Source organism: Labrus bergylta, chromosome 2 (genome assembly GCF_963930695.1).
Source record: "Labrus bergylta chromosome 2, fLabBer1.1, whole genome shotgun sequence".
Taxonomy (NCBI): domain Eukaryota; kingdom Metazoa; phylum Chordata; class Actinopteri; order Labriformes; family Labridae; genus Labrus; species Labrus bergylta.
The window spans coordinates 10,824,798-10,851,156 of NC_089196.1; the positions used below are offsets into that span (position 1 = coordinate 10,824,798).

At 39.8% G+C, this 26,359-nt stretch overlaps 3 protein-coding genes across 6 annotated transcripts in view; all 3 read right to left on the minus strand.

Annotated features, from left to right (window-relative positions):
- Positions 1-1,912: 1,912 nt before the first annotated feature.
- Positions 1,913-12,354, minus strand: elmod3 (ELMO/CED-12 domain containing 3). 3 transcript variants are annotated; one of them, XM_065964487.1, is made up of 14 exons: positions 12,267-12,354; positions 10,777-11,096; positions 10,339-10,485; positions 9,540-9,611; positions 9,337-9,411; positions 9,176-9,245; positions 8,698-8,760; positions 8,517-8,605; positions 7,898-8,021; positions 7,651-7,773; positions 7,297-7,427; positions 6,878-6,954; positions 6,666-6,793; positions 1,913-5,677 (listed from the first exon to the last, which is right to left on the minus strand). In XM_065964487.1, the coding sequence occupies exons 3-14, from the start codon at positions 10,372-10,374 to the stop codon at positions 5,433-5,435; spliced, it is 1,233 nt and encodes a 410-aa protein (XP_065820559.1). In that variant the 5' UTR covers positions 10,375-10,485; positions 10,777-11,096; positions 12,267-12,354; the 3' UTR covers positions 1,913-5,432. The 3 variants fall into 3 exon arrangements, with proteins under 3 accessions (XP_065820559.1, XP_020488643.1, XP_065820564.1); XM_020632987.3 differs by having other exon boundaries at positions 10,339-11,096; XM_065964492.1 differs by lacking the exon at positions 1,913-5,677 and adding an exon at positions 5,684-5,906 and having other exon boundaries at positions 10,339-11,096.
- A 1,288-nt stretch (positions 12,355-13,642) lies between these two features.
- star (steroidogenic acute regulatory protein) lies at positions 13,643-16,420 on the minus strand. Its single transcript, XM_020633049.3, has 7 exons — positions 16,115-16,420; positions 15,822-15,929; positions 15,558-15,688; positions 14,862-15,020; positions 14,552-14,736; positions 14,340-14,433; positions 13,643-14,245 (listed from the first exon to the last, which is right to left on the minus strand). Exons 1-7 carry the CDS (start codon positions 16,176-16,178, stop codon positions 14,126-14,128), a joined length of 861 nt encoding a protein of 286 aa, XP_020488705.1. The 5' UTR covers positions 16,179-16,420; the 3' UTR covers positions 13,643-14,125.
- Positions 16,421-19,410: 2,990 nt separating this feature from the next.
- The window catches only part of grk5l (G protein-coupled receptor kinase 5 like), a 30,231-nt gene continuing 23,282 nt past the window's right edge, over positions 19,411-26,359 (minus strand). For both annotated transcript variants that reach the window (XM_065964494.1, XM_020632985.3), the window contains exons 7-16: positions 25,373-25,436; positions 25,143-25,283; positions 24,841-25,031; positions 24,665-24,702; positions 24,434-24,523; positions 24,105-24,313; positions 23,866-24,003; positions 23,471-23,608; positions 22,812-22,943; positions 19,411-22,701 (exon numbers count right to left, since the gene is read on the minus strand). In XM_065964494.1, coding sequence (XP_065820566.1) covers positions 22,618-22,701; positions 22,812-22,943; positions 23,471-23,608; positions 23,866-24,003; positions 24,105-24,313; positions 24,434-24,523; positions 24,665-24,702; positions 24,841-25,031; positions 25,143-25,283; positions 25,373-25,436 — 1,225 coding nt within the window. In that variant the 3' untranslated portion in view covers positions 19,411-22,617. The remainder of the gene's footprint in view (positions 22,702-22,811; positions 22,944-23,470; positions 23,609-23,865; positions 24,004-24,104; positions 24,314-24,433; positions 24,524-24,664; positions 24,703-24,840; positions 25,032-25,142; positions 25,284-25,372; positions 25,437-26,359) is intronic.

Below are 26,359 nucleotides of genomic sequence, written 5' to 3' on the forward strand. Positions count from 1 at the left end.
CTGTGAGCAAACAGCCTTGAGCTGAGCGTCAGCATCTACGGAGGAGGAAACAATGACATCAGATAGAAAGAGAGACGGAGAGTTGGGGGAGGGAAGGAGAGACAGAGTGAGAAAACTGCTGTATTCCAGCAGGCTCACTAGGTACAAATGGAAACAGAATTGTATAACTCCATCCTGCCCTTTTCTACTTCTCTCATACTGGGCATGTGGACGCATAAGCAGTCAAGCAGGGTATTAGATACAGAACTGATGTCTGTAAATAACATTATGAACACTTTTATTGGCCCCTGAATGGTATTGATAGAAGACCAGACCTGTATTTGTCCTTGCACTCAACTTAAACTACTAGCACATTTAAGAATGCAGTTAATAGCGCAGACAGCAGAGCACAGTATTAGCAGGTATGAAAAACTGCTCTTGGTGCTGCAATTTCAGATTCAGATTAGTGATAAAGGATTGGCAAAAATATTGTTTCCATCCTGTATGTGTGTGCTATGATTCAACAGGTCCACCACAACTCAGTCATCTGGCATTGTGGGACCGGAGCCACACGTCTGATTGAGCACAGATGTAGAAACATGCAGCGCCAAGATTCCTTTGGAAGCATCCTAACTTTATTGACCCAGCACCAAAATCCCTCTTCTCTGATTACCGTAAACACATTTCATCATTGCACCACAGTTGACCTGTATTATAGCAATGCAAGTTAGGAGAATCAGACTTATGTTGAATGACTTCTATGTGTCCCTGATAAAAGATGCAGCAGACTGAGGAGCCTTGAACCACTACTGAGACTTTCAAGAGTGTCTACACAGCTTGCCAATATAAGTTCTCGGGCCAAATGATGAAGGATCACAGGAACTTTTGAGGTTCACATAAAACTAAACAACCAAATAATGAATAAATAAATATTAGATTTGAATTTCAAAGAAGTAATCTCAAAGTGATTTGAAGACTGATCAAAATAAATAGTTGGAAGTCTAACATTTTACTCAACAGACTAGAAGTATCTGACTTAATGATATTTTGCAATACTTAAATATATGAACTACCCTATAAATAATGTATCACCTGTACACTTCATGCTCAAAATGTCACTTAGTAAATCCTTCAAACGGGATTTTTGTGGTGTGCAGATCTTGTTTTGCTTTCCTTACCTATTCATGTTTTTGGATCCAGCACCCACTGAGGGGCGTGCGTGTCTTTTTGGAATTTTCATTGCACCTGTACACTTAAACAAGGCTTCTTATAGCCTTGGCCCTTTTAGTTTCATATTTGTCAAAGTGTGCACTCTAGTGGCTGCATTACAGAAAAACTACAAGAAAACTTCAGGTCCATTGCAAAGAAGAAATATTCAAAACATCTTTCTGAATGAGTTTTTAAATGTCAGTATTCATACAAAGCACTTGATATCTGAATGTACTATTGATGCATTGGCCCACAGTGCAAGTACAAGGAATCACTCACAGCTGAACCATGTTAAGTTAATGGAAGTTTAACACTATTTTATTTGTTTAGTCTGGAAGGAATGTAAAATATTTACCCGCTTGCGAAGATTTCTGCCAACTCTCATTCGTTCTTATCCGGCTCTAAGAACTGGATTTTTGTATCGTTTCTTTTTTGGACATTTTAAAACCAAAAATGAAACATCTTTCAATGGGAACAAAATATCTGCTAGGTAAGCTACGGTTAGAAAAGTTAGTTTAGTTCCTGCCCTAAAAACTGCAGCTCAAGATAATATTGAATAGTACAACAGAAGTATCGTCTGGGGAAGTTTCAGTTCCATCAACATCAATCCACACAAGTTGTCTTTGTGATCAAAAGTGTAAAGATCACATGAAAATGTTATACAGTTCTAAAATCATCAGCACAATTATTATAGAGTGTTCAGTAACTCCAGAGAAAAGATCCATTCGTTTTTAAACAGCATTTATTTAGCTTTCTCCATACAATACATTTAATGTACAACAGCACATACTGTATTCTGAAATTACTCTCAGTATAAAATAGGGCTTCTACAATCAAGGTACAGTCATAAAATGCTCTGAGGGACTTGACGACAACGGCAACAGTAAAACACCTTCATATAAAGCGCAGGATCTTGAGAAGTGATTGTATTTGCCGAGCTGCTGATCTACACACCACACCTCTCAGAGCATCCGACATCCTGCAAGAACCCGTCCTTTTTTTTTTTTTTTTTTTTTAAACTTGGTTCTGGTTTCACAACTGAGGAGATTTCTAAATGATGACCAACACATTAGAATATGATCTATTCAATCTGCAAAAAATACGAGTTTTTACGTAATATGAGAGGACAAATCAGGCCTTGTTTGGATATCCAATAAATATCAAGATCAAAGCATACACAGCTTATGACTGCTAATCAAGCCTATGTCTTTACAATCATATATTCAACCGTTTATTTGTGCCTGTAGCTGTAAAGATTGGATTGTTTCTGAGTGTTTTCCTGGACATCAAACACTTAAACACAGCTAAAGTATACTGTACCATCACTGAAGCCACAAGAAAATCAGCTTATTTCAAACATTAGCCAATTACGGATCATTTTAAAAAGGACATTTTTCATCTGCAGATGTGCATCATCAGAGCGTGAGTGGGCCTATATAGAATCTATAAATGTGTCTTTAAATAGAATACACGTAACATTGACCAGCTTTTTGTGTTAGTTTGCTTTTACATAGTGCTTCAGGTGTTGGATATACATTATATAACTTGTCCAATTAGTATGAGAGAAGGCCTAGGTAGAGGGAAACATAAAAAGAGTCTGAGAGGAGAGAGAGAAAGAAGAGATTTGTCTCAAGTCTTGAGGTAAGCAATGTTTCAGTATAATGCCCTACAGACAATCATACAGTTACAATCATTAAATCTCTATATACAAACTTCCTGATTTACATACACTGTACTGCTCCTCAGTTTAAAATTTAACAAAACTAAAGGTGAGATCATATTTGTGGTGCAACTTGTTTTAAGAGCCTGGAGGGGACTTAATGAAGCCTGGTTGATGACGCGGGGGTTCATGAACATTATGGCTATTGAAGATGGCCTGTTTCCTCTTGCACACATCACACATACTATCAAATATCTACAACAGTGCAAATTTTTCTGTTCAGTCAAAACACTTGCAAACAATCGGCTAAACTACACCAGCTCGTTTTTGAAGTAATGGTGGAGACAGGAGATGGCAGAGTACAACTGTTTGAATAGATGCAATCACAGAAAATGTACATGCCTGGGTGTTTGTATTTGTATGTATATATCAATGAGGCCTGCATGTTTTAAGGGTCACATCAACTATCTTTACTGCGTTACATGAATGGAGGGAGTTGAATGTGGCACGGTGGCTCAAATAGAAGAGAAAAAAAAAAAAAAGGAAGCAACCAGCACTCTCCTTCAATATGGCTCCACTGGATGTAGGCACCTTTTTCACTTGTACCTTCTTAGAAGACAAACTGAGCTCAATCAAAACATTTCAAGCCTGTCCCACATCTCTCCAGAACATACGCTGCGCCACCCCAAGTGTATCTACTGAAGGAGACTTAATGCAAATAGGAAACAAATGTGCTATAGCAATAACAGTTTGCGCGCTCATCGACACTACGGACTGTAACTGAGACATGACATCAACAAGCTTTACGAAGAGGAGGAGGCTATAAGATGCTACAGTACTAGTGCTACCTGAACATGCTACGGATTGAGACTACGACGATGGGAGACAGTTTCACATTAGCACAGAGCAGGAACCAGCTTTGCTGAGGAGCTCTACCCATTCTGAAACCAGCTGTATGTTTTTTTTTTTGTTTAAAGCAAACCAAAGAATATTTTCCTTCAGAAATGTTATGTACCATTTTTAAAATAACTGAAGTACCGCCTGTGCAGCTTGATGGATCAAGTACTTAGTAAAGCTGGCTTATTGTGTGCAGAGGAAAACACCCCATCTGTAGTCAGTTCCTGTCACACACACACACACACGCACGCACGCACGCACACACACACTCACACACAAACACATTCACTTGCACACGCGCACAAACCCTGAAGTAAGGAACGATTTCTATCGTCACACAGCACTATCGTTTGATTATCATTGAGTCGGAGCTGGGATTGCATACTGTACCATACATCTCCGAGGAGAGGCACCCTTCATCAATACCAGCTCATTCATTTCATTTCACACAAACACACACACTGGAATAAATTTTGAACTGGTCAAAAGAAATTACAATCACATGCTTTATAACGGAATGTAGAGGAAGCTCATACCAGATCTTAGACTTTAGCTGGGACCAAACCAAATACACACTCTTTGATCTGAAAGTGTCTCTGCAGCTCTAAACGTGACAAAAGTTATGGAGGATTTTCAGAGGTGATTTTGTAATAATTCACCTCCCAGGCATCCATCAATTAGCATACTACATCTGTCCCCTTCAGAAAAGACTGAATAATTTTTATTTAATTATTTAAAATATAATCCCCCATATCACATGGGAGCTCTGCACCTAATCTATCAGACACCAAGGGTACACCAACACTTGGGATACACTTCCACACATCGGGACTGAGTGCCCATTCATCTTTCACATAAATTATATTTCATTCAAGATCTAAAGAATAATCCAAGAGATTGGACCTTCAAAGAAAGCTGCATTTAAAGTCTTCTGTTTGATACATTTAAGAACAGCCTCTATGAGCAAATTTTAACCGCGCTAAAAATATTCAGCACTCGCAGAGGGTTTTCTATCTGCAGCTTTTTATTCATGCTGAGGGACAATCTGCTTCTGTGTAGCTTCAACCTGGTTCATATCTCTCTCATCAACAGAGCGTTTAACAAGAGGTCTGACAAGGCAGCCCTTAGCTTGCATTTATTAGCCGCTAGCACTCTCACATAAAAGAACTGTATCTCAGGAGGAGAGGACAAGCCATGCTCCCACTTCTATAACCCTGACATACCCTGACAGAGAGATCATAGGGACAAGAGTGTGTATGTTTTGGACTTCTAGGCAGGTAAAGTTTAACCACAAGAATTTGGCAGCAATTGATTTGGCTACTAAATCCACAGAAAAGTGCAAACATTCACTTTCTTGCTGTTTTTGTGACATCTTGTGTTTCTGACCTGCATAACCTCTTTATATATATCTGGTCTTTATTTTCTATTTTTAAAAAAATCATTGAATAACAAAAAAAAATCTTATATAACTCTGAGAGACCCCTAAGATTAATCTGATCAAAGTGCAGCACCCCAGCATCAGCGGAAGGAGCGGAAGTGTTTGAATGGGTTCAAATAGCAGGTCCTGGATCAGGGTCTGATGGGGTTCTAGTTCTCTGAGAGTAAGCCACACGCACATACTGTAATAGATATACTCACAAACGGGATTGCTAGCACACACACATTCACACTCATACAAGAGTCTAGCTTAGATGAGTCTGGCCTCTCCCTCCATGTCTGGCGGTAGATCACACACTCCTATGAAGTGCATCTCCTTTCCCTTGCTTCCAGTCCCAGCTCTGGCCCCTCGTTCCCCCAGGCTGGGAGAGGACTGCTGGGCTTGAGGGTCTGGCGACGTCCCACGTGGGATTCCACCTGCCCGCTTCTCTTTCAGGAAGACCTCTAGTCGGCGTAGCATCTGCTTGGGGTTCTTTTTGGCAAACAGCTCCACTTCTGAAGGGTCAGAATACACAGAAAATGTGGGACACATGCCGAGAGGACAATCTGTTTTTAAGTCTGTTTCTGTAATCCGACTGTTGAGTCAAACGCAAAGACCAGTGACTCATGTATTGAAGCAAGTCTGTGACTTTTTAGAAAATAAATTTTCTTGCTCTGGGATCGATGACAATCCTCACATCTATCTGTTAAATTTGAAGCCAAAGCAAGCACCAGGTTAGCGTATCTAAGAAAAGAATAGAATAGAATAAACGTTATTTTCATTATAAAAAGTACAACAAATCTTGTTCTGAGTGGCGTCCCTGCAATAATGGTAACAAAAAACAACAACTAATAAATAGTGAATAAATGACACATAAATTACAAGGATGGAATGGATCAAAGTTGTGAAAAGCAACTTCTGAATAGCAGCAGGTGTTGCATGGTACAAAAAGTGTGCACATATGCAAATATTACATTAGGTTGTTAGTGTGCAGTCCAATAACAGTTTTTGAAAGAGGTTCTGCTGGTGATGCAGGACTGCCCCTTCAATATTTACTGAGTTTGGGCACTTTATCGGTCTAAGGATTAGTAGTGGGTTATTGGGGTGGGCTTGTTGTAGTTGTGGGGGGTGATTGAGGTTACATCGCGTCCCAAGCTGACTTCTATGTTAATGGTTTTGAACAAACACACAAAGTCAAATTCCTTGTATGTGTACATGAACTTGGCAGTAAACCTAATTCTGATTCTAGATCTGACAGGAAACAGCTTACTATGATGATAAAACCTTCTTCAAAGTCCCAGGAACAAACAGTTTGCACTGCATCTCATCATTTATCTGTACAAAAACAGGTGTGTAAAATTTACTTGAATTTACCACAAGTTAATGGCAGGGCTCTTATTTGGCAACGTGCAGTGTCGTTTTTACTTATTATTTATTTTTGTAGGCGGATACTTTTACCTTCAATAGCTTAGAAATCATACAAGATATGAGGAATTTCTTTACCTTTTAGTACAAAGCCAGAGTCAACAATGGTCTTATTTTGGGTCTTCCACAGTTGGTACAGGTGCAGATACGTGGCAACGTAGAACTCATTAAGCACACCGACCACTTGCTGACGACGATTGCACTCCCTGGTTTAACCGAAGACAGAGGGGAGTGTTAGCAGAAGAAACGTTAAAAATGAAACCTCAAGAAAATGTGCATCAGTGACTCACTTGGACAGGGCTTCCTCTCTGAGTACTTGTAGAGCGATGCGGGTCATGTTGATGGACATCACACTGAATGGAAAGTTCTAAAGTAGTGAAAAAACATGAGAAAATTAAGGTTCAAGAATAGTACTTACAAAGACTACAAGAACACGTCCTGAAACATGCGTGTCTAGTAGCAACTTTATTAATCCCTGGGGGTACATTTTGTTTTTGACATAGCTCCCTCTGCGGGGAGGACAGAGGTCAAGGTCAGCTAGAAAGCAGCATGCCTGGAGAGGGAGGGGCTTCAGTTTCTCTTTGAAGGATCAGTGAAATCTGAGCCTCGACTCGGTTGTCCAAACCGACTATAAACTATAAAATACATCTCCAAAAAATTTCACACAAGCGTGCATGCACATGTTTGCTCTTTCATGACTCATTCAAACCTGTGTTGGGTGTTGTGATAACTTGTAGATGTCTCTAGCCAGCGGTAGAGTTTCTGGGTCCATCACGAAGTAGAGAGTGTGCATCAGTCCCAGGAAACCAGTGCCACGTAGATCAGTGGCTGGATCTGTACCTGCAGAATAGAAAAATCAGTGCAACGAGTTAGAGTTCATCCTTCTTCTTGCAATACTCTCAAAAATTCTTGAAACAGGTATTCTTTTCTAGTGTAATTATTTTGATTTAACTATGGCAATAATCGGGCTTGAGGAACATTTATCATGCTCTATTAATTCCTGTATTTATTTGGAGAAACCAATCATGAGCTGTTTTGCAAAGACAGCAAAAAGGTGTCTTACCCTGAAAGCCGATGTTCTCCCAGTGCGCCCCATAGCGAGGACAGTCCAGCCTGCTGCCAATCAGCCTCTTATAAATGGTCTGGAGGACACGCATGTGGACTGTTTGGCTGTTGTCCACATGGCCTATACAATTCAGACACAGAAAAGACAACGTTAAACAAAATCAATGTTTTTTTTCTTCTTTTCGAAACACTGGTGAGCTTTACATCTGTGATTACATTAACAGGCCCAGCAAACTAACACTCACACTGTGCAATGGCAAAAACCAGATCCCTCTCCTCCAGGAGCTCTCTGTGCAGCCGAGGAGGTCCGAACAGAAAGTGTGTGATGGCAGCCAGACCGGTCCTGCGAATGGTTGGCTGGATGTTCTTCTACAGATGGAGATGGGGATGAAAAAGATAGACTAGCAAACAATACAATTATAAAGCAAATCCACTAGAAATCTAAAATCTGATTGAATAATTATATAATAATGAGTACACATTATAACTGCAATTACTGTAGTTCTACAATAATATTTATGTTTTTGTATGGATTTAGCATTAGGACCTGATGATGCTTTTACAAAGTCTTTTTCATGCACTTAGAAGCCACTGTGGATTAACAATGTCCCTCTGTCAAACACATTCTTTAGTTTGTTTTTTTAATTTTAACTTAATTGACAAATGACCCAACATAACATCCTGCATCTGTTTCACAATACAATGCTGAAGCAGAGTCCTTGCCAATCTCTCTCATTTTCAGTGGTTAAAAAGTCCCCATATGAGACAAAATTAGGACCCATTTCTTAACAAACAAACCTCTCACTCTGCTCTGATATGATATTAGCATTGATATAAAAATTAACGGCATGCTAAATTCCTTACCAGCAAGTCCCCAAGGTCTGTGGTCTGAAAGAACTGCAGGGCTTCATTGAAGGAAATGAGTGGGGTCGGGTTTGAATCCTCACTGAGAGCTGGACGATATTACAAAAAAGGTCAAACACTTGGACAAAAGATCAAATAATCATTTCGACGCAGATAGGTGAAACAGTGAGATGCATCTCACCTTGTTGAACGTTCTCCAGAGCGTCCCACTCCTGCCTGGCCTTTTCCAAATCCTCATCTTCCTCTGTGAAGATACGTTAAAAAAAAAATACAAATCTTGGTGGTACAAATCACGGTACAATGAAAGATACCCATTCTGTTCATCGCTAGTTATAAATTCCTGTCTAACAGACCTACATCACTCTGTGCTGAGACCCTGTGCATCCTCCAAGCAGGCAACCTGAACTCCTGAGGGAGACCCTGTGCATCATCTACGCATGCAACCTGAACTCCTGAGGGAGACCCTGTGCATCATCTAAGCATGCAACCTGAACTCCTGAGGGAGACCCTGTGCATCATCTACGCATGCAACCTGAACTCCTGAGGGAGATTTCTTTTTATCTCTAACACCTCCCTGGTATCTAAGATACAACTACAAACTCCTGTGGGAAGAGGATGTGAGACAAATGAGAGGTTGTGTGACAGTATGTGTTTGTTACCTTCAGGCTTAGGCTGGTCCCCTCCAGCTGCCAGGGTCTGCAGGAGACAGCTCTGCTTCAGCACTGAAATCTGGACAATCAGCAAATAATTATATTATTGAATATAATTCAAGAAGTGAAATGTTTGCTGAAGTAAGACACAAAGAAATAAATCAAATTACCGGCAGGGATCTGAGTGGTGCACTGCCATTGGTGTGGTCTTTGACATCATGACTTGTTATCAGTCCATTCATGACCTTAGATATAAAACGTTTAAAGAAGCAATATCTAAACAAAACACTGGTCAGGATAAAAATAGTTTATTTTTATCTATATATTTATATATATATATATAATTTATTTATATATTTTTATCTATACTCACAGGCTTATGGTTAGAGTGTCCATTGGTGATTACTTCTAATGGTTTACATTCATGGGACAAACCGTTCAGGCCCTAAAAGGAGAGCAGACATAGAGCACATGCTTCAGGTACGTACAGGATGTAAAACACTGAAGCTTTTACTTCTTTCAAGATGACTGCGTGTCATAATCTTTTTTTTTAATTAGTTCTGTTTAAAACTTGTTAAAATCCAACTAAAAAGCAAAAGAAAAACTCAGCTGTCTCTAAAGTTGCAGCCTTGGAAAACACTAACTTCTTACTTATGCAGATGCTTCCTGTGTTGGCACACATAAGACTGAAACTATCACTGCCATGTTAGGTTGCATCTAGCCAGGAAAGGGGACATACTTATCCAACTGTTTACAAAAGCAGCAAAACACAAGGCTAAAGGCCAGGGAGAAGAAGTAATGTTGCGGCTAGAGAACCAAGCCGGGGATAAGGGAAGTGCCCTGTCAGCTGCCACCATGGCAACTTCCCAAGCAAGTCAGAGCAGAGATTACAGCTAAAGCAGAGGCAGCACGGTTGACCTTAGGCCCTAAATTAAACACATGTGCTAGAACTGCTTAAACAAAGGAGTGTTTAAATGTTTAATATTGTACTACAGAGTGAAACAGGAATGGAAAAGTTATCATCAATATGGTGAGACAGCACCGAGTCTCATTTTACTGAAGCACACAGCAGGGGTTACTTTGTTTTAATGGTGTTAGATAGCTGTAAACCAAAACACTGAAATGAGATTACCAATTAGAAACTTAAAAGGCCAAAGGGGAACTAGTGTTACCTCAGTGTGGGCTGTGACATCAATGTCTTCTTCCATTGCATATGAGGGTGTTGGCTGGCAAGTGTGTTCCTGATCCTGGCCTCTAAAGGCTTCTGTAGTCACAAACTGAGATGGGCTGAGGAGCTGATGCAAGGGCCACCATGGTGTCTGTAGAGCACATTTTGAGTGACTGTAAGTCTCCTTGCTTCTCTCCTCATATAAACAGAGAAATCCACGTCCACAGTCACAAGTAGGATTTTTCTAATCTGTCACTGGGGCTCCTCTTACAAACCATCTTTTCTTTTTTGGGACAATAGCGATGATTCTGTGAATTTGATGGCAGCCCAGTTTTAAAGCTGCTCAAAAGTCAAACCTTGAGTTTATGTGCAGGTATCAGTCTACAACAGTTGAAATCAGTAAACGACTATCCATCAACACACAAGCTTGCTGGAAACCTGCCTCCTTCCTCTCCTCCACAGATCTGCTTGGCTGTTGAGTTCACTCCTCAGCCCCATTAGAGATGCACGGAAGCCGCACAATGACATTGCTTCTCAGGGCTCGGCTCTCCTTGTACGAGACAAATCATTACTTTGGCACTCAAGACAAATCCAGCACAGTTGCAGTTTAATTTACTTGCACCAAAGCTTTGTTATGTCTTCAGCTTCACATGAAACAGTAACACACGTCCAAAGCAAGAAGTGCAGGTGTACAATAAGATCATGGGTCATGGATAGAGTTCTTGTATGGCCAGAGTCCTGAGGAGGGGCTGTCATATGTATCTAAAAACAAGAAGAAGAAAAAGCAATTGTTAAACTACACAGTTAAAAAAAGATGTTTGTCACTGTGGTGCAAAATGTTGTTAAACATGTCAAAGTTTATTTAGAGAAATACAGCTTTTAGCTCCACTGCCAAATATGAAACCTTGTGTCAGTTTTGTTGCATGTTGTTGCAGAACAAACTAAATTGTAGATTACAGAATTATTAGAAAGATGAATATACAAGTGTTGTTCCTTAATTTGAATAATACTAATTTACAATTTAAATACATTATAATTTAATTTTTACACCATCACTTTTATTTTTTTAAAGCAAACCCAGTCTGAAATCAACATGTATTATACATAAGAATAAGATATATTGAATTTATGCAGTTTTTTTTAAAATCTTTTTAGTTAAAAGAAATTAAAAAGAATACACAAAAGAAACGAGATCTAAAAATAAAATGCTTAAAATATATTCATTCCTATTTAATAACACAATAAAATACGGCATATATTATAACAATACTTATATTTATTATTATTTATTTTACTGTCACATAAAAAAACACTTTATGACTTTAACTTGTTATAAAGATATTTACCTTAGTAGGCTACTTTAACCCAAGTAAATCACAGCAAAACAAAGCTAAATGTCTTCAAACTTCATCAAATTAGACAGTTAAACTCGGGAATAACAGAGAACAACTCAAATATTAAGACTATGTTACAAAAAGTCCATCTTTACGAGATGACAGGTTTCCGCTCTGACACAGCTAGACAACAGTCTCTGTAGCAACCAACAAGCTAGCAGTCTGTCAGCTAGCAACCCCGCAGGCACAAAGACGCAGCTCCAGCTTCTCTTCAAACCCAGAACGTCACGTCCACGCACATTACATGCAAGCCAGCCCAAATGCACCACAAACACATAAAGTATTGATGTCACAAGTATCGTAAGCAATTAAAGAGTTAAGACCAAGCCAGCAGAAGAAAAGCCAGCTGTCAGGCTAACTAAAGGGGCTAGCAGTAGCTCTGTGGAGCTGTAACGGGGATGGAGTCGGTGCCCAAATCCGAAAGCTCCACACGGATTAATCTGCTTTTGTCATTACGGGTGAATAAAAACGCTACAAAACATTGCGTGCTGGGGCTTGTCCAACAATATTATACGATATGAAGCATTTCAAAAAGTACCTCAGTTTCTGACTATTTCTCCCTCCAATCTCAGCTTCCCTTCCCCCGTCCAGTGGCCACTGTAAATTCCAGTGCATCTTGGGAATTGTGGTTTCCTGTCAGAACCCTAGCTTCATTACGTCATTGCATTCAGATATTGTAGGCGCAGGGAGCAGGGAGACAGCGTTGACCTCTTTTTCTATCTATAATTCCCAACAGCACAGACAGTCTTCTTTTCTCAGAAGTCAGAAGAGCTTTAATGTTGTTTTTTTTGTTATCCAAACCAGATCATTAAAAACATGAAAAGCCTGTATAACGTTTGTATTTGGGCTCTGACATTTTTTTTGGTGGGCCCTATTAAGTGCAACATTTGCCTACATTTCTCACTGAAAGTAAATAGGCTGATGTTTGGAGTTTAATTTTACTCAAGGACACACGGGTGGATATTGAATGGAAAAAATAAAAACACATTAAATTAAGTCTCTCGTCTGTGCCAGGGATTCAGTATGACTGCTAGATAGTTTGTTTTGTCTTCCTGGATAATTTCCCCTGTCCTAACCCTAACATTTCTTCACTTTAGACAAATAATGAAACTAAATCTCCAAGTGGCTACAACCCTCCTCACATCTGCTTATGTTCAGATTTTGAGGGATTTAAAGCAGATGTCAATTATTACCAACTAGAACATTCTTTCAAGGAGGAAAAATGTTTGTTTTGCGTTACACAAACCAGCACTAAGAACTATTCTGCTTAAGTTTGTTTTATTTAGAGTGCAGATCTCTGCTTCTTGTTTCCCTCCAAAACTTTTTTGTAGGTCCTATAGGTGTGTTATTATGTAATACTGCAGTTGTGCTGAAGGGAATCTTTCAGCCTATTGAACCTATATGAAACAAAAAGTGAAAACTGTACTTCATCCAAGAACATGAGCTGTTACAAAAGCTTTTGGATCAATTAAAACAAGATAGGAAAAATGTTACACAATTCTTTATAATGGTGGACAGATTTCCTGTTTGTGGGATGGAGTACATCTTGACTTGATCTCAGGGAATGTGCTGCTGGCTCACAACGAACCGCTTCACTCACTTCTGGGCTCCTCACACGTCTGAACGGCCAAACACCTGCTTGTTCTGGCAAACTGTCAGTCTGAAAACCCATCAAGGAGGAGGAAGACATTTTTTATGAACGACATCTTTCATGGTTTTAAAAAGAAACCCTTAAATTCTTCCCTCCCCTCCTCCATGATGATTGGGAAACAGTGTGTATTTTCCAAGTTAAGTTTGAGCTTTTCTTGTTCAGTTTTTTCATTTTGAAGGGCTATTTTTATATATATATATATATATATAAATATATATATATAGCCTATGTGAAGTCTGTTTGGATTAAGTCAAACATGATGGTTGTATTATAAGCTTTTATTTTTCTCTCATGTATCAGGAAAGAGATAGAATTGTTATTTAAAACTATACCTGTCCAACAGAACAATAAATTCATAAAGACATAAATATAAATGACAATCATCTTTCACTTGACAGTCATTGTAATTCAATGCATGGGTGTGTGACATCAATAAATACAACACAGAAATAAAAGTGCAATTTCACAGAGGGAGGGGGAAATTGGGAGTTTATCAGAAGAAAACAATGTGCAGATTGTTGCATGTTTTACTGCTCGCACTTACTCAACATGTCTGCGAGTTAAGGGATTAAACGATCAGATAACACAATGAGTAAGATTGTAGTGGTAATAAAACACATTGGCCAATTTTATGACAGACTTTCCAAAAGTCTCAGACAAGCATCATTTTCAACTGATCTCCTTCCTGCTCAGACAGGGTTTGCTCGTCTGCCACCGTTGAGTCAAAGCTCAAGAGGCATCTTGTGTCAGCAGGCATGAGCCATCTCCATGGAAACATTATTAGCCATCCTTTGCCTGAGGTGGTTGGCAAAGTCCACCTGTGTCTGAGAGAGCACTTTGTTTATGATTGTCTTTGGGATCCAGCCCTGCACAATACAAAGATAATGACATTGTTAGATTATATATATGTGTTTCTTTCAACCATTTCTGCTTCATGATTTGGAAAGGTCTGTCATTTACTTTTAGATCTATATTTAGCAGCCAGGTGAAGTTGGTCTTATTTGGGTCTTCAGCACAGGGCTTCATTACAATACAGGTAGGACCATTCTCCGCTCTGAAACATTAACAACAGAAGTTAAAAGTTAATTAGGTAATGACACTTTTCTTAACTTCATGCAAATATCCTACACATGACTTATTAACACTTTTGTTAACTCCCTTTCTTGTCTCACCTGACCACCCCCCTCTGCTGTGGCATTTTGGGGTGTTGAGTGGACATCCCTGCCAGGAAGCAAGTGGAGCCCCGGCGTTTGGCACAGCGGACACTTACAAAGTCTCTGGGCCCCACCACATTGCCGGGTGTCTCTGCAGACGTCTCATGAGTGACCATTGTGTCTGTGCCGATCTTTTGAAGAATCTGTGGGATCCGATTGAGAAATTCTGTCAGTTTACTTGTAAATGTCTCCCTCGGAAATGTTCATAAGCAGGATCTTAAGGTTATCACTATGTAGGGTCAAACTTCTGGTGCCATGTCTTTCTTACCTTGACCTGCTTGACGTTTGGGTTCCACTCGCCCATCTGCTCCATATTTCCCACCAGCTCTTGGTAAAGATTGTCAGGATGTTGCTCCAGCATAACTTCCAGCTTGAATACCTTCCCGATGTCAGGCAATGTCTTACTCAGGACTTTGTCTCCATTTGCCTGAGAACAGGTATAAAATAGCACAATAATTCTTTTAAAATTGAATTATTTTGGCCAAAGCGACATATATCAAAGATATATCAGGAGATATATCAAGATATATATACACATATCAGAGTTTTAAATTTGATGTGTAGCGTAGGGAGATGAACAGCCAAGAGACAACCAGCCTCGCTGCTGCGTATTTGATCATCTGCAGAGATTTGATCGTGCATGCAGGAAGACCCGCCAGTAAGGAGTTGCAATAGTCAATCCATGAAGACCCAGTACCAGGAGCCTTCTGGCATGCTCTGACAGGTAAGGTATGATCTTCCTGATAATGATGTACAATGCAGATCAACATGACCGTGCAATCAAGGCCATGTGAATCTTAAATGTTTGTCGGTCATCGATCGTGACACATACAGTAGGTTCCAGGCAGACTTTGTGGGCATGAGTGTGGTTGTTACATGATGGAAATGTCACATTACCTCCAACGTATGAGTTATAATTTAGTAAAATAAGATTCTTTTGCATGTGTCTTGTATTGATACTCACAGCCATAGTCTCAATAGTCCAGCCATTTTGTTCACTGAGGATGCTGATGGCTTTCTGCAGTGCATCCTCACCTTGTTTCACATAAGAAATCTCCTCCTCACTATATCCCTTCTCTTCTTCAATTCGAGAGCCTTAAGACAAGGAGCACAGTGAGTAAAATAGTAACACATCTTCTTATTGTTATTGACAAAAAGTCAAAAGTGAACTGTGTTTCTACTTTTTATTCCATCCCTTTGACTCAATTGATCCTCTTCAACAACTTACTGAGGAGGGAGCTACGTCTGCGGACTTGGCTGATCCAGTTACTGGGGCCCGGGACTGCAAGTCTGTTCAGCTCATGGTGAATGGCCACCAGCGCATTCTTCCTCAAACCTGGGAGACAGAAAGCACACACTTACTATGACAACACATCCAATGATTGCACAAAAAGTTTATGAGGTAAAAAAAAAAAAAAAAAAGAAAAACTTTTTCTACAGTAGGTGCCTTTTTGTCCAAGGAGAAAAGTAGGCCACGGCAAGAGTGCTCAATATCAGTCTAAACAGGACTCTCTCACTCACCTGTCATGTTCCTCATATGCCGGTAGGAGATGCCAGCACACAGTTTGAAGGTTGCAGGCAGCATTTTTCTGTTCTTGGAGTTTGTTTTATAGCTTTTAAAGAACGAGATATCCGTAAAAGCAAGTCAATTACAAATATTCAGATTCTGTAAGAGCTGAAGATCTTTCTGGAAGACGTGGATAAGAACAGCTGTGAGTGCTGTGGAGAGGACTTTGGCTTTCTGTCTGAGGATTTCTGAAAGTGTCTCTCTATATAAGAGCAATGCTCACAAGGCCGCCGTGTTATCACCTTGTAGATAAACACACACATCACCTCACTCATCCAACGGCCATGTTGCCAAGGTTGCTTGGCGGACACGACGAGGATGTTTCAGACTCCCACAAACACTGTGTCAGAAAACGTGCAGTGCCCAAGCCCACTGAATTGCTCACTTACACACACACACACACACACACACACACACACACGCACGCACACACGCACACGCACACGCACACATGCACACACGCACACGCACACGCACACACACACATGCACACACACACACACACACACACACACACACACACACACACACACACACACACACACACACACACATGCACACACACACACACACGCACACACACACACACACACACAAACACACAATAAACACATGTACACAAACTTGTTCACGTATGATAGCGATGTTCAAAGATGACAGAGCCCTTCAGAGATGTCAGGCGGAGAGACCCTGAGTGACTCATCGAGCCCACCATGGTCACAGCAAGGAGGGCAAAACAATAAATTCCCTTGAGATGGTTTCTCCCCTCTTTTGATTGACATCTTCGTTATATTAAGAAGAATTTAATTCCTACAGTCATGTTTTCACTGCTATGCTTTCAATATGGTTTTGCACTGATAATTCATTGACTGATCCGATGATATTTAAGAAGTTTCCTACAGTAATAGGTACATGGATTTACATTTGCTCAATATCAACAGTTACAAAGGGTTGTGACAAGTGGTCAAACTGACCTCAAATACAAACCGCATGAGGATGTAGACTTAAAGATTGTTCATTCCTTTGTAAGGGAATTACTTGTTGGAAATCAAAAGGAATATGAATCCTGTTCCTGCTGAGTATTCTGCGGAAAACATGAAAAAGGGTCATACTTGTTTTTAAAGCGTCATTACAATAATTCAGCACTGCCAGATAAACTGCACAGTCCAGTTTTTTGTCTAAGAGAGGAGTCACCAGGCAGTTCAGTATTTCCCTCAAATCAGCTTTGAAAAAGGTAAGAAGAAAAACAATATACTCCCACAGGCAGTGAGGAAGTTAAGTTAATGTAAAGAGACAAAAAAGTTGTAGACAAAACTGAAGACAGTAACAGAGTTAAGGAAGATGTTAGAAGTTGAAAAATATCCTGAGGGGATAGAAACATTATATTTTGGGATTTTGCATATTTTGGACACTTCATTTTGTTGGAGCATGCAGGTGGGTTATCCTCTGTGTTATGTTTGCAAGCATTTCCAGTGGAAACACGACTTTTTGATAGCCTATGAACTAAGAACATCTGAGCTGGTCATTTCCTTAGTTTTAAAAATTCCCTTTACTAGATATGTTATATGTCTTTCACATTTGGATATGTTGTCATAATGCAAAAAGACAGATGGAAAAAAAGGACTTTGCAGTTAAAGTAAAGATTGAACAAAACTACTCGAATGAGGGTTTAATAATATTGTTCAAAAGCACCCTTGTCAGTTTTTCCACTGCAGTCAGAACTGTCAAACACATCACAATTCATAATACCAACATCCAAACATCAGCTCCATAACTCTGCTTCGGCTCTTTTTTTGACAGTAACATTGAGTCATACTCTGTAGTTTTTCCAAAAGGTCTACTTCATCGACAAACTGCACACTGTGATCTGTTAATAACATGTTTTATCAAATGTTTTTACAACCTTTCTGACTGCATCCAAGCAAAATCCAACTATCTAACAGCAATATTGCTTCAGTGAGCTGCATGTCAGACGTCCTTTCAGAGTCAACATTGCACATGGAAAGAGAGCAGCGGGCCATCTGATTAGTGAACAGGACATTGCTCACAGAAACCAGGAAGAGGTGAATAACTCCCAAAAAAATACTCAAGTTACCTTAACCTGCAACCTTGCAGAGCTCTGGCCTTCTGCGAGTTGAGTTCTCTTATTATATATGAGAACACACAGACCTACTATCTGACTGACCCATTACTCAGGCACAGTGAATGGACAACATACCCACATCTCATGCACTGTAATGTCTTTTTTTCTGAGACATAAAATCGTGAGCCAAAGTGGGTCATCATTTCTAATGACTCCCTAGTTGACTAAGCAGCTTTTTTTTGCATTAATGTGCTACACTCATCTATTTCTCTGATCCTGGAATGGCTTTATCTCCTGTAAGAAAGTCTTTGAAAAGGCAATGGCTATTTGTAAGTAGGCTACGTAGCTTTTACATTTACAGACCATTAAATCATTTGATGTGTATTATAATCGTAAAAATCTGAGGGGTTTGCTTGACTTTATGATACTGAGATGCTTTGTAGCATATAACATTTAATTGAAGAACCTAAGGTTTGTTCAGTAGAGAAAGATGAATATCACCCTTTTTCTGGGTCTTGTTTCAGACTGCAGTTCACACATTTATTTAGATTCCTTGCAAGGGAAATCTTTGTTTCCTGTAGTGAATTAATCTGTCATGAAGGGCCTTCATGGCCTTAATTGTATGGAGCTGGATCAGTCTCAATATGAATCAATGCACACAGGAGGGCTTCACAAATATAGTTTAACATTTATCTTAACATGAATCTCTTCGAAGCAAATATTATTCAGTACAAAATGAGGGAGACATTTGATTGGCTACAGAGGATTCTCTCTGCCAATACATGTTGCAGCATTTAAAAATGTTTTGATGGAAATTTGTGGATTTAAAATTACTGTAACAATAAAAACAAAAAATATTTGTGTATGCATCAGAAATTTATTTGTGAATTGATACTGATGATGAATATATTACTTATATTTTTTTACATATAAATAAAATAGACAAATATTTTAGTGTGCATTGAAAAATATTTTTAAGACTTATCTGGCTCCGTATTTGGAAAGAGTCACGTTTTAGACGTCTACTGTTCCCCATACATTGATATTTTAATATTTTTGAGTAGTAAAAATATCTCCTTAAGTTATTTCCATGTATTTGAATATGGACAAGGAAACCTTCTCTGGAGAGAGGAGGCAGGTAAATAAAGAGACAGACTTACTGAGGAGTACTCAAACAATAGCACAGAGTTTATTGGGACTTGAAGGACACAGTGGGTCTGGCTTTCACATGCACTCAGCACTCTTCTGTACATCACATTAAGAAGGAGAATTCCTCTAATTGATCCTCTCCGCTCCATCATTTATCCTTCCCTTCAGTTCATTTCCAGCAAACTGTGTGAGTCTGTGTGTGTGTGAGTCTGCGTGTGTGTTTGTGTTTGTGTTTGTGTTTGTGTTTGTGTGTGTTGCCTGGCGAAACAAACAGAGCATGACAGTCAGAGAATAAACAAAGTGCTGATGTCTGTGTGGGCATTGTCTGGGAGATCGTTCTAACAAGGAGGCACTTCAGTCTGATTCAGATTTTTCCTTTTTCATATCAAGTACGCAGAGTGAAGAAAAAAAACATAGGCTTTGCGTGAGATCTGCAAGGGCAATTAAAATTACTGCAAGGTCCAGCTTTTCTGACTCGCAGAGTGAAAACAAAACATTCTTAAAAACAAGTGGAGAAAAACGAGCTCTTCCTCCTTTTAAATTTGCTCCACTGCTGCGAGAAGGCCACGTCTTTGTGTGGTGATCCTCTGGCGTCTTCCTTTCCTCCTTTTTCTTATATATGATCCGGAGAGATTAAATGACATACAGATACGATCCACCTTCCATACCCTGTTGTGATTGATTACAGATGAGGAAGACCCTTTAGGTTTGCGAGGCGTATTGAAGAGCATATTCAGAGTAGGTGTAAAGGGGCAAACTAGAAAAATCTGTACATGAGACAACAATGGCTATGCAGCAATATCTTTAAAATGGAAAAGGCATTAAGGGAGAACAAGACCACTTTAGTTTGGGATGTAGAAAACAAGAGGCGTCTGACAATATCAATACAATAATGTGCCTTAATGATCAGAGGTAAAAACAATTCTCATTTGGTGAGGAAACAGTGAGACAGCATTTGAAATTGTGCAACTTGTAAGTCAGGCTGAGTGCATGTGTTCCCCTCTAATCCATTCACTGTATTCATTTGGCGGCTATTTTACTCCAACTTCACTCTCAGGGTGAAAAGCTCAGGGCAATTTAAAATGTTTTGTTTGCAAACAAAATGAAATGAATCTAACAAAATGTACACTGCTAAAAGATAGTGGATTGTTGAGTTACCAGAGGGCAAAATGTCAAAGTAGTACAAGCAGTTAAACAAAATAGATAACTAGCAAAAGGTCACAACGACTAAAATAGCATTTAACTGATGACTAGCGAAATGTACTACTAGCAAGCTAGCATTATCATTCGCTAGCGATTATTACCTTCATTATGTTGGGTAAGATTTTCAAACTGTGAAGTTGGTTAGGAAGTGTTTCAATGCTAACTTTAGAAGCAAAGGCTCTTGTGATGTTTTACGGCTGTTTTTGAGATTTGCAAGTTATAAACAAAGATAGTCTGATAAATTGTTCTCATTACACTGCTTCATGTTTGAACATTAACCAAAAGGACAATAACCCTTTATATAGAAAGTCTCAGCAGTTTACATGAACCTAAAACCAATTCGTAGCTAACTTTACTGTAAGCCAGCTAATACCGCTGACACCTTATCATTTTATTGTGTAACTCTTTATAAAAAGGAAGCGATAGCTCGGAGTTGTTAGAATGTATAAAAAGACCAAAGGCTGTAATTTTTTTCCGAGAGATGTAAAACAACATGAAAGTCAAAACATCTATAAAAGCAGTCAAACAAATTTCTGCTCAACTTTGTGTTAGCTAGCTAACATTACTGTTGTCTATAGTGTTAACTAGAAATTGTAATTTTTAATATAACGTGGTACCGATTGGTCAATTTTAATACATGAATCCCCATGAAATTAAAAATACATTATCCCAGTTTTAATACAGCGTTCCTGTTTTTAATGTTTATGTTTTAATGTTTTTTACTTTTAATAGCGAAATGTCTCTCTGAAACTAGTTTCTGTTTCTCCTTCTGGAAGTGTTAAAATTATCATTTTGGTTCACCAACATTTCAAGGTTTTTGAGGCCTGAATTAGAACAGAACAACATTACATTTAAGCTTCCTACCCTGACTTTGACAAAAGGGGCAAATAAACGCCATGTGAATATTGTGAATTGCAGAAAAAATTAGGCAAATAAACAGAAGAGATTTCTGGTTCTGTACAGCATATAATTTCAAATTCCACATAATGTCAAATATAAAGTGACACTGTAAACTGAGGGAGAGAGGGGTCCTGCGTGTTGTATATGATGATGATGTAGATGGGATAGGGTTTGCAGAAGCGATTAGGGATACAGCTGTCCATACTTACACTTGTCCATGCAATAACACAACACAATTCTCACAAGTCTGTCTGAGCGTGTCTAACTAATTGTGTGTGTGTGTGTGTGTGTGTGTGTGTGTGTGTGTGTGTGTATGTGTATGTGTACTGTATGTGTGCTTTAAGCAGTATGATATGTCTGCAGGCTCATATTTAAAGAAAGGATCACACACTCTGACCCTCCTGTGGTTCTAAACAACAGCGGAAAACCTTCAAAAACCAAGAAATCAACATGACAACAGTATCACAAAACTATGCTGTAATCTTTGGCCTGAGTGTTCGCAAGGCAATGTACAATGTGTTGAGGTTGTCGAGGTGATGTGTTATGAATGTTTCGGAGTGATTTGAGGTATGGGAGTAGGGACATACAGAGAGAGAAAAGTTAAAGGAAGAGTTGTGGACATTCTCAGGGGGTGTAGCTGTATCGATGAAGAATCACTGGTACAAGATACAGGCCAGAAAGTAAAAAGGACTGGAAATGAGTGGAAAATGAAATTCCTGTTTTTGAAACAAAAAACAAAACAAAAAATTCACCAAGACCCCATCTTCTATTCCCTGTGGTGGTCTTTATTTTACAGTGGATGCCCTGAATATTAGCTTGTTTTCTATCCTTTTCAGTTTTCTTCCATGTCAGTGGCTCTGTTTTGTTGTCCAACAATCCTGAGGGTAAGTTAAGTTTGTCCAAATATTTCCAAACGTCTCCGCAACATTGATTATCCCACTCCAAATGCCCAGGGGTCTGAGGGCCTGGTCACCCCCTCCCCCCTTGGGGCTGACCATGTAGGCTCTTAGACAGGCTGTCTCAGCTGCTGCTCAGACTCAGCTGTGAACCAATCAGCAGCGGGGAAGCCCCTCGGAGTTCCTTCCCTTTGTGTGTGTGCAGCCCCACACTTTAAATGTGCCACTAGGGGGCAGAGTTGGACATGGAGTCCACAGAGTTCACACTGGAAGACTGCACGCGGCTGTGGGAAATAGACACCTCTGGATGCTGCAGCAGGAGAGAGAGGAGAAGATGTGTTTTTATTAATTTAAAGTTGTGTGTGTATGTGTGTTTGTGTATGTGTGTGTGAGAGAGTTCAAGTTTTTGTGTTCACTTACATGCCTCCTGAAGATCCTGTCCAGCAGGCTGCGTCTGGGTGGCTCTGGTGGCTGATTCCAGTCCAGATCTGGAGGTCTTGTTCCTTGAGGCCCAAACACATTCAAATCTCTGAAGCACTCAGTTTCTATCATCTGGATGAGAGGAGAGAGAAAAGAGGTGATGAGGACGGAGAGGAAGATGAACGAGAGAAAGGAAAGGATGAGGGAAGCTCAGAAAAGGAAAGAAAAAAATGTTAGGAAATGAGGAGAGAGGGAGATGAAAGAAGAGAATAGAAAATGAGATGACATTACAGAGGATAACAGAAGAAAATGAGGGTTAAATTAGAGATAACATGAAAGAAGAGAAGATGGAAGGAAAGAAAAGAGGAGAACATTTGACAAAGGAGATGATGGAAGACAATTGAATGAGAAAGAAGAAAAGCAGTAAGGAAAGAGGAGAAAAAAGAAAAAGGAGTTATGATGAGGTAAAGAAAGAAGAGGATGAAAGGAGATTGAATGAGAGGGAGAAGTGGAGGGTCGAGGAAAGTTTATGATAGAGAGGAAAAAAAGAAAACATGAAAAAAGAGCTGATTAGGTGAACTTTGGTGAGCGAGTTCTTCCAGCAGTTAAACAAACTGCACCGAGCATTTAAAAATGTCATAATAGGTGCATACACTTACCTCATTCTGCCAGGGGATGGAAACACAGCCTGTAGAAAATTTGGAGTAGAAGTCATTGTCAGTTTGGTCCAAATTGACTCCCTTGACTGTGGAGAACTGCTCTATGTCCAAAACATCCTTACAGTACACTGCCCGGGGCTGGTGAAAGGGCAGTGACCACGATGAAGAAAGACAAGAAAAGAACGGGAGAAAAAAGCAGACAAGTTTATCTTAACAGCTCATTTATAATCATGGGAGGACATTTGATAATAACAAAAAACATTTTATTCCTGATGGGGCAATTAAGTATTTTGGTAAGCATAAAGAATTCAAACAAAAGTATTTTAAAAAGTACAGAAGAGTTTCAGAGCATGTTTTTGCAGTGGGATTGATTTTCAGGAGTATAAATTACTCACATCAGGCACAAAGGGAGGCTCCACTATTCCAGCCTCCAGCCTCTTGAAGTTGATGTTTTTGAAGAATGAGTGGGCCTTGACGCCCGCTGCTCTGTCCGCCTGGCACCCCAGCCTCTGCTTCGGGTCTTTGGTCAGCAGCTGGGTGAGCAGCAGCAGAGATGAGTCATCAAATTATTCATCATTCCTCCATATCTATCCCTCCACACATACCTTCTTTTTTTTCCCCACCAAATGCTCACCGTTCTACAGATGGCCTTTGTGTCCTCTGTAAACTTGTCACTGTACTCCTCCTCCTCCTCCTGCACCCTCCTCTCCACCTCCTCTCGCTTCACACGCTCTTTGCGAGCGCGAAAAGGTGATCGTCCGGCTGTCATTTCATAAACTAGGCAGCCCAGTCCCCACCAGTCAGGACTCATGCCGTACTTTTCATTGTTTATCACCTCTGGAGCTAGAGAGAGAGAGAGAGAGAGAGAGAGAGAGAGAGAGAGAGAGAGATATGTTGTTGTGCTCATAAATAGCTATATAGTCAGGTATATTTACTCGGAAAATGTTGATTTATTTATCTTACCCATGTAGCCCACAGTCCCCACCCTGCCTCTGATGAGTTCTCCTTCAGGCACTTTAATGGCCAGGCCCAGGTCAGATATACGAATGTGTCCTGTACGATAACAGTGGAGAGCATGATACGTTTGAATTATTTAAAGGTCAGTGGATTATAAAGTAGTGTGTCAGCAGCAAAATGAAAATGCTTTGCAAAGAAATAACCAGATATATGAGTCGGTACAGTCTTGAAACTCACCGTTGTCATCTAATAGGATATTCTCCGGTTTCAAATCCCTACAAATGACACAGCGTGATAAAAGAGGACGTCATCAATTTAAACATGATCATTAACAAAAATTAAATTAAATAAAGAATGAAAACCTAATAAAATCACATCGTTTGATAATTATAAAAAATGAACCTCAGTGTTACCTGTAGACGATGGATTCCCTGTGCAAATGCTCGAGTCCACAGCAGATCTGAGCAGCGTAGAACTGTACCCTGTCCTTCTCGAAGCCCGGCGTCCCCATGTTGTAGATGTGAAACTTCAGGTCTCCCCCGTTCATGATGGTCAGCACCAGACACAAAGCATCTTTGGTCTCATATGCATACGCTAAGCTCACCTGGAAGAGGGCAAGAACATGTCCAACAGTATTGAAGATGGGGAGGAGATGCATACAATATAATCCAATTCTTGCTGTGCAGCAAATACATTATTGTTTCAGTTCACTTACAACAAATCTACTGTTGACTTTCTCTAAAATCTGCTTTTCGTTGAGAGCCATGGACTCTCCTTTCCTTTTCTTTATCCTCTTCTTCTCCAGTTTCTTGCAGGCGTACATCTTCCCAGTAGCTCGAACCTGGCAGGCACACACCTGAGAAGAAGAAAAACAAGGAGGCATTTTCAAATATCTGCTCATTAAAATCAAAAGATTTATGCATTGTCATTAAGTGTATCTCTTACCTCTCCGAATCCTCCCTTCCCCAGCACTCGGTACTGTCTGAACGTGTCCTTTGTGATTGGTTGCCTGACAGAACACAGACACAGCAGATCCCATTAATAGATGCTCATGTAGTATTGATTAGGACGGAGATATTATCAGCAGAACTCAATACCATCCTGAGTCTGTTTCCTGTACAGAGGGTGAGGCCTCTTGTAAGCAATTTCACTTTCCAGACACGGATTCAATCAGGGCTACTCTGAAAGCTGCTCTGAAAGCTGCTCTGAAAGCCTGCTGTTTACTTCCAGCTGACTCTGATATGCACTCTGCATAAAATATGTTCCTGTCTGCAGCCATCAGGCTCCTCTCAGTGTCTACGAGTGAGGTGGGATTCTATAAAGTTAAGTGTCTCACCTGTACATTGATTTATTCTTTTTAATTCTCTAAACTTTCTACATTCTTTTGACCACTATAAATACTAACGACCTTGCCTATTAAGATAAGACAACATCTTTCTTAAAGATAATATGCATAAATGCATCCCTGACGTTTATAAAATAATGTGATATGTAATAATATATCAGACGCAATGGCCATTCAAAGAATACTTTAAGTCAATTCTCATGAAAGTATTTAATATGCATGCAGGGCCTTGACAAGAAACTGAGTATTTACAAACTGCTGAACTCTTACTTCAGTAAAGTATCTTGATATTTCTACATTCATTGTTGAGATTAGTTCTTTTGTCTACAGCAAATAAGCGAGTTTATTTAATGATATATGTGCTTTTAAGAGCCATAGAATGCTGAATAGAGTGTATGTTTACATTTAGTTAAACATTGGGACTTGGGTTGGGAACCGGAGGGTCGCCAGTTCAAGTCCCGGTGCGGACCAAATATGGAAGCTGGTCTGGTCTGGTAGCTGGAGAGGTGCCAGATCACTTCCTGAGCACTGCTGAGGTGCCCTTGAGCAAGGCACCAAACCCCCTCCCCACCACCAGATCAGGAGTG

What these genes read in the sequence shown, in the direction of transcription:
- star (XM_020633049.3), bottom strand. Translation starts at nt 16,178, where the DNA reads ATGCTGCCTGCAACCTTCAAACTGTGTGCTGGCATCTCCTACCGGCAT. An exon ending in GCATATGAGGAACATGACAG is followed by an intron (nt 15,930 to 16,114) that starts GTGAGTGAGAGA and finishes TCTGTCTCCCAG; the next exon opens with GTTTGAGGAAGAATGCGCTG. An exon ending in CAGACGTAGCTCCCTCCTCA is followed by an intron (nt 15,689 to 15,821) that starts GTAAGTTGTTGA and finishes CCTTGTCTTAAG; the next exon opens with GCTCTCGAATTGAAGAAGAG.
- elmod3 (XM_065964487.1), bottom strand. Translation starts at nt 10,374, where the DNA reads ATGGAAGAAGACATTGATGTCACAGCCCACACTGAG. An exon ending in GGACCAGCCTAAGCCTGAAG is followed by an intron (nt 8,761 to 9,175) that starts GTAACAAACACA and finishes GTATCTTCACAG; the next exon opens with AGGAAGATGAGGATTTGGAA. An exon ending in CTCTGGCTTTGTACTAAAAG is followed by an intron (nt 5,678 to 6,665) that starts GTAAAGAAATTC and finishes CTGACCCTTCAG; the next exon opens with AAGTGGAGCTGTTTGCCAAA.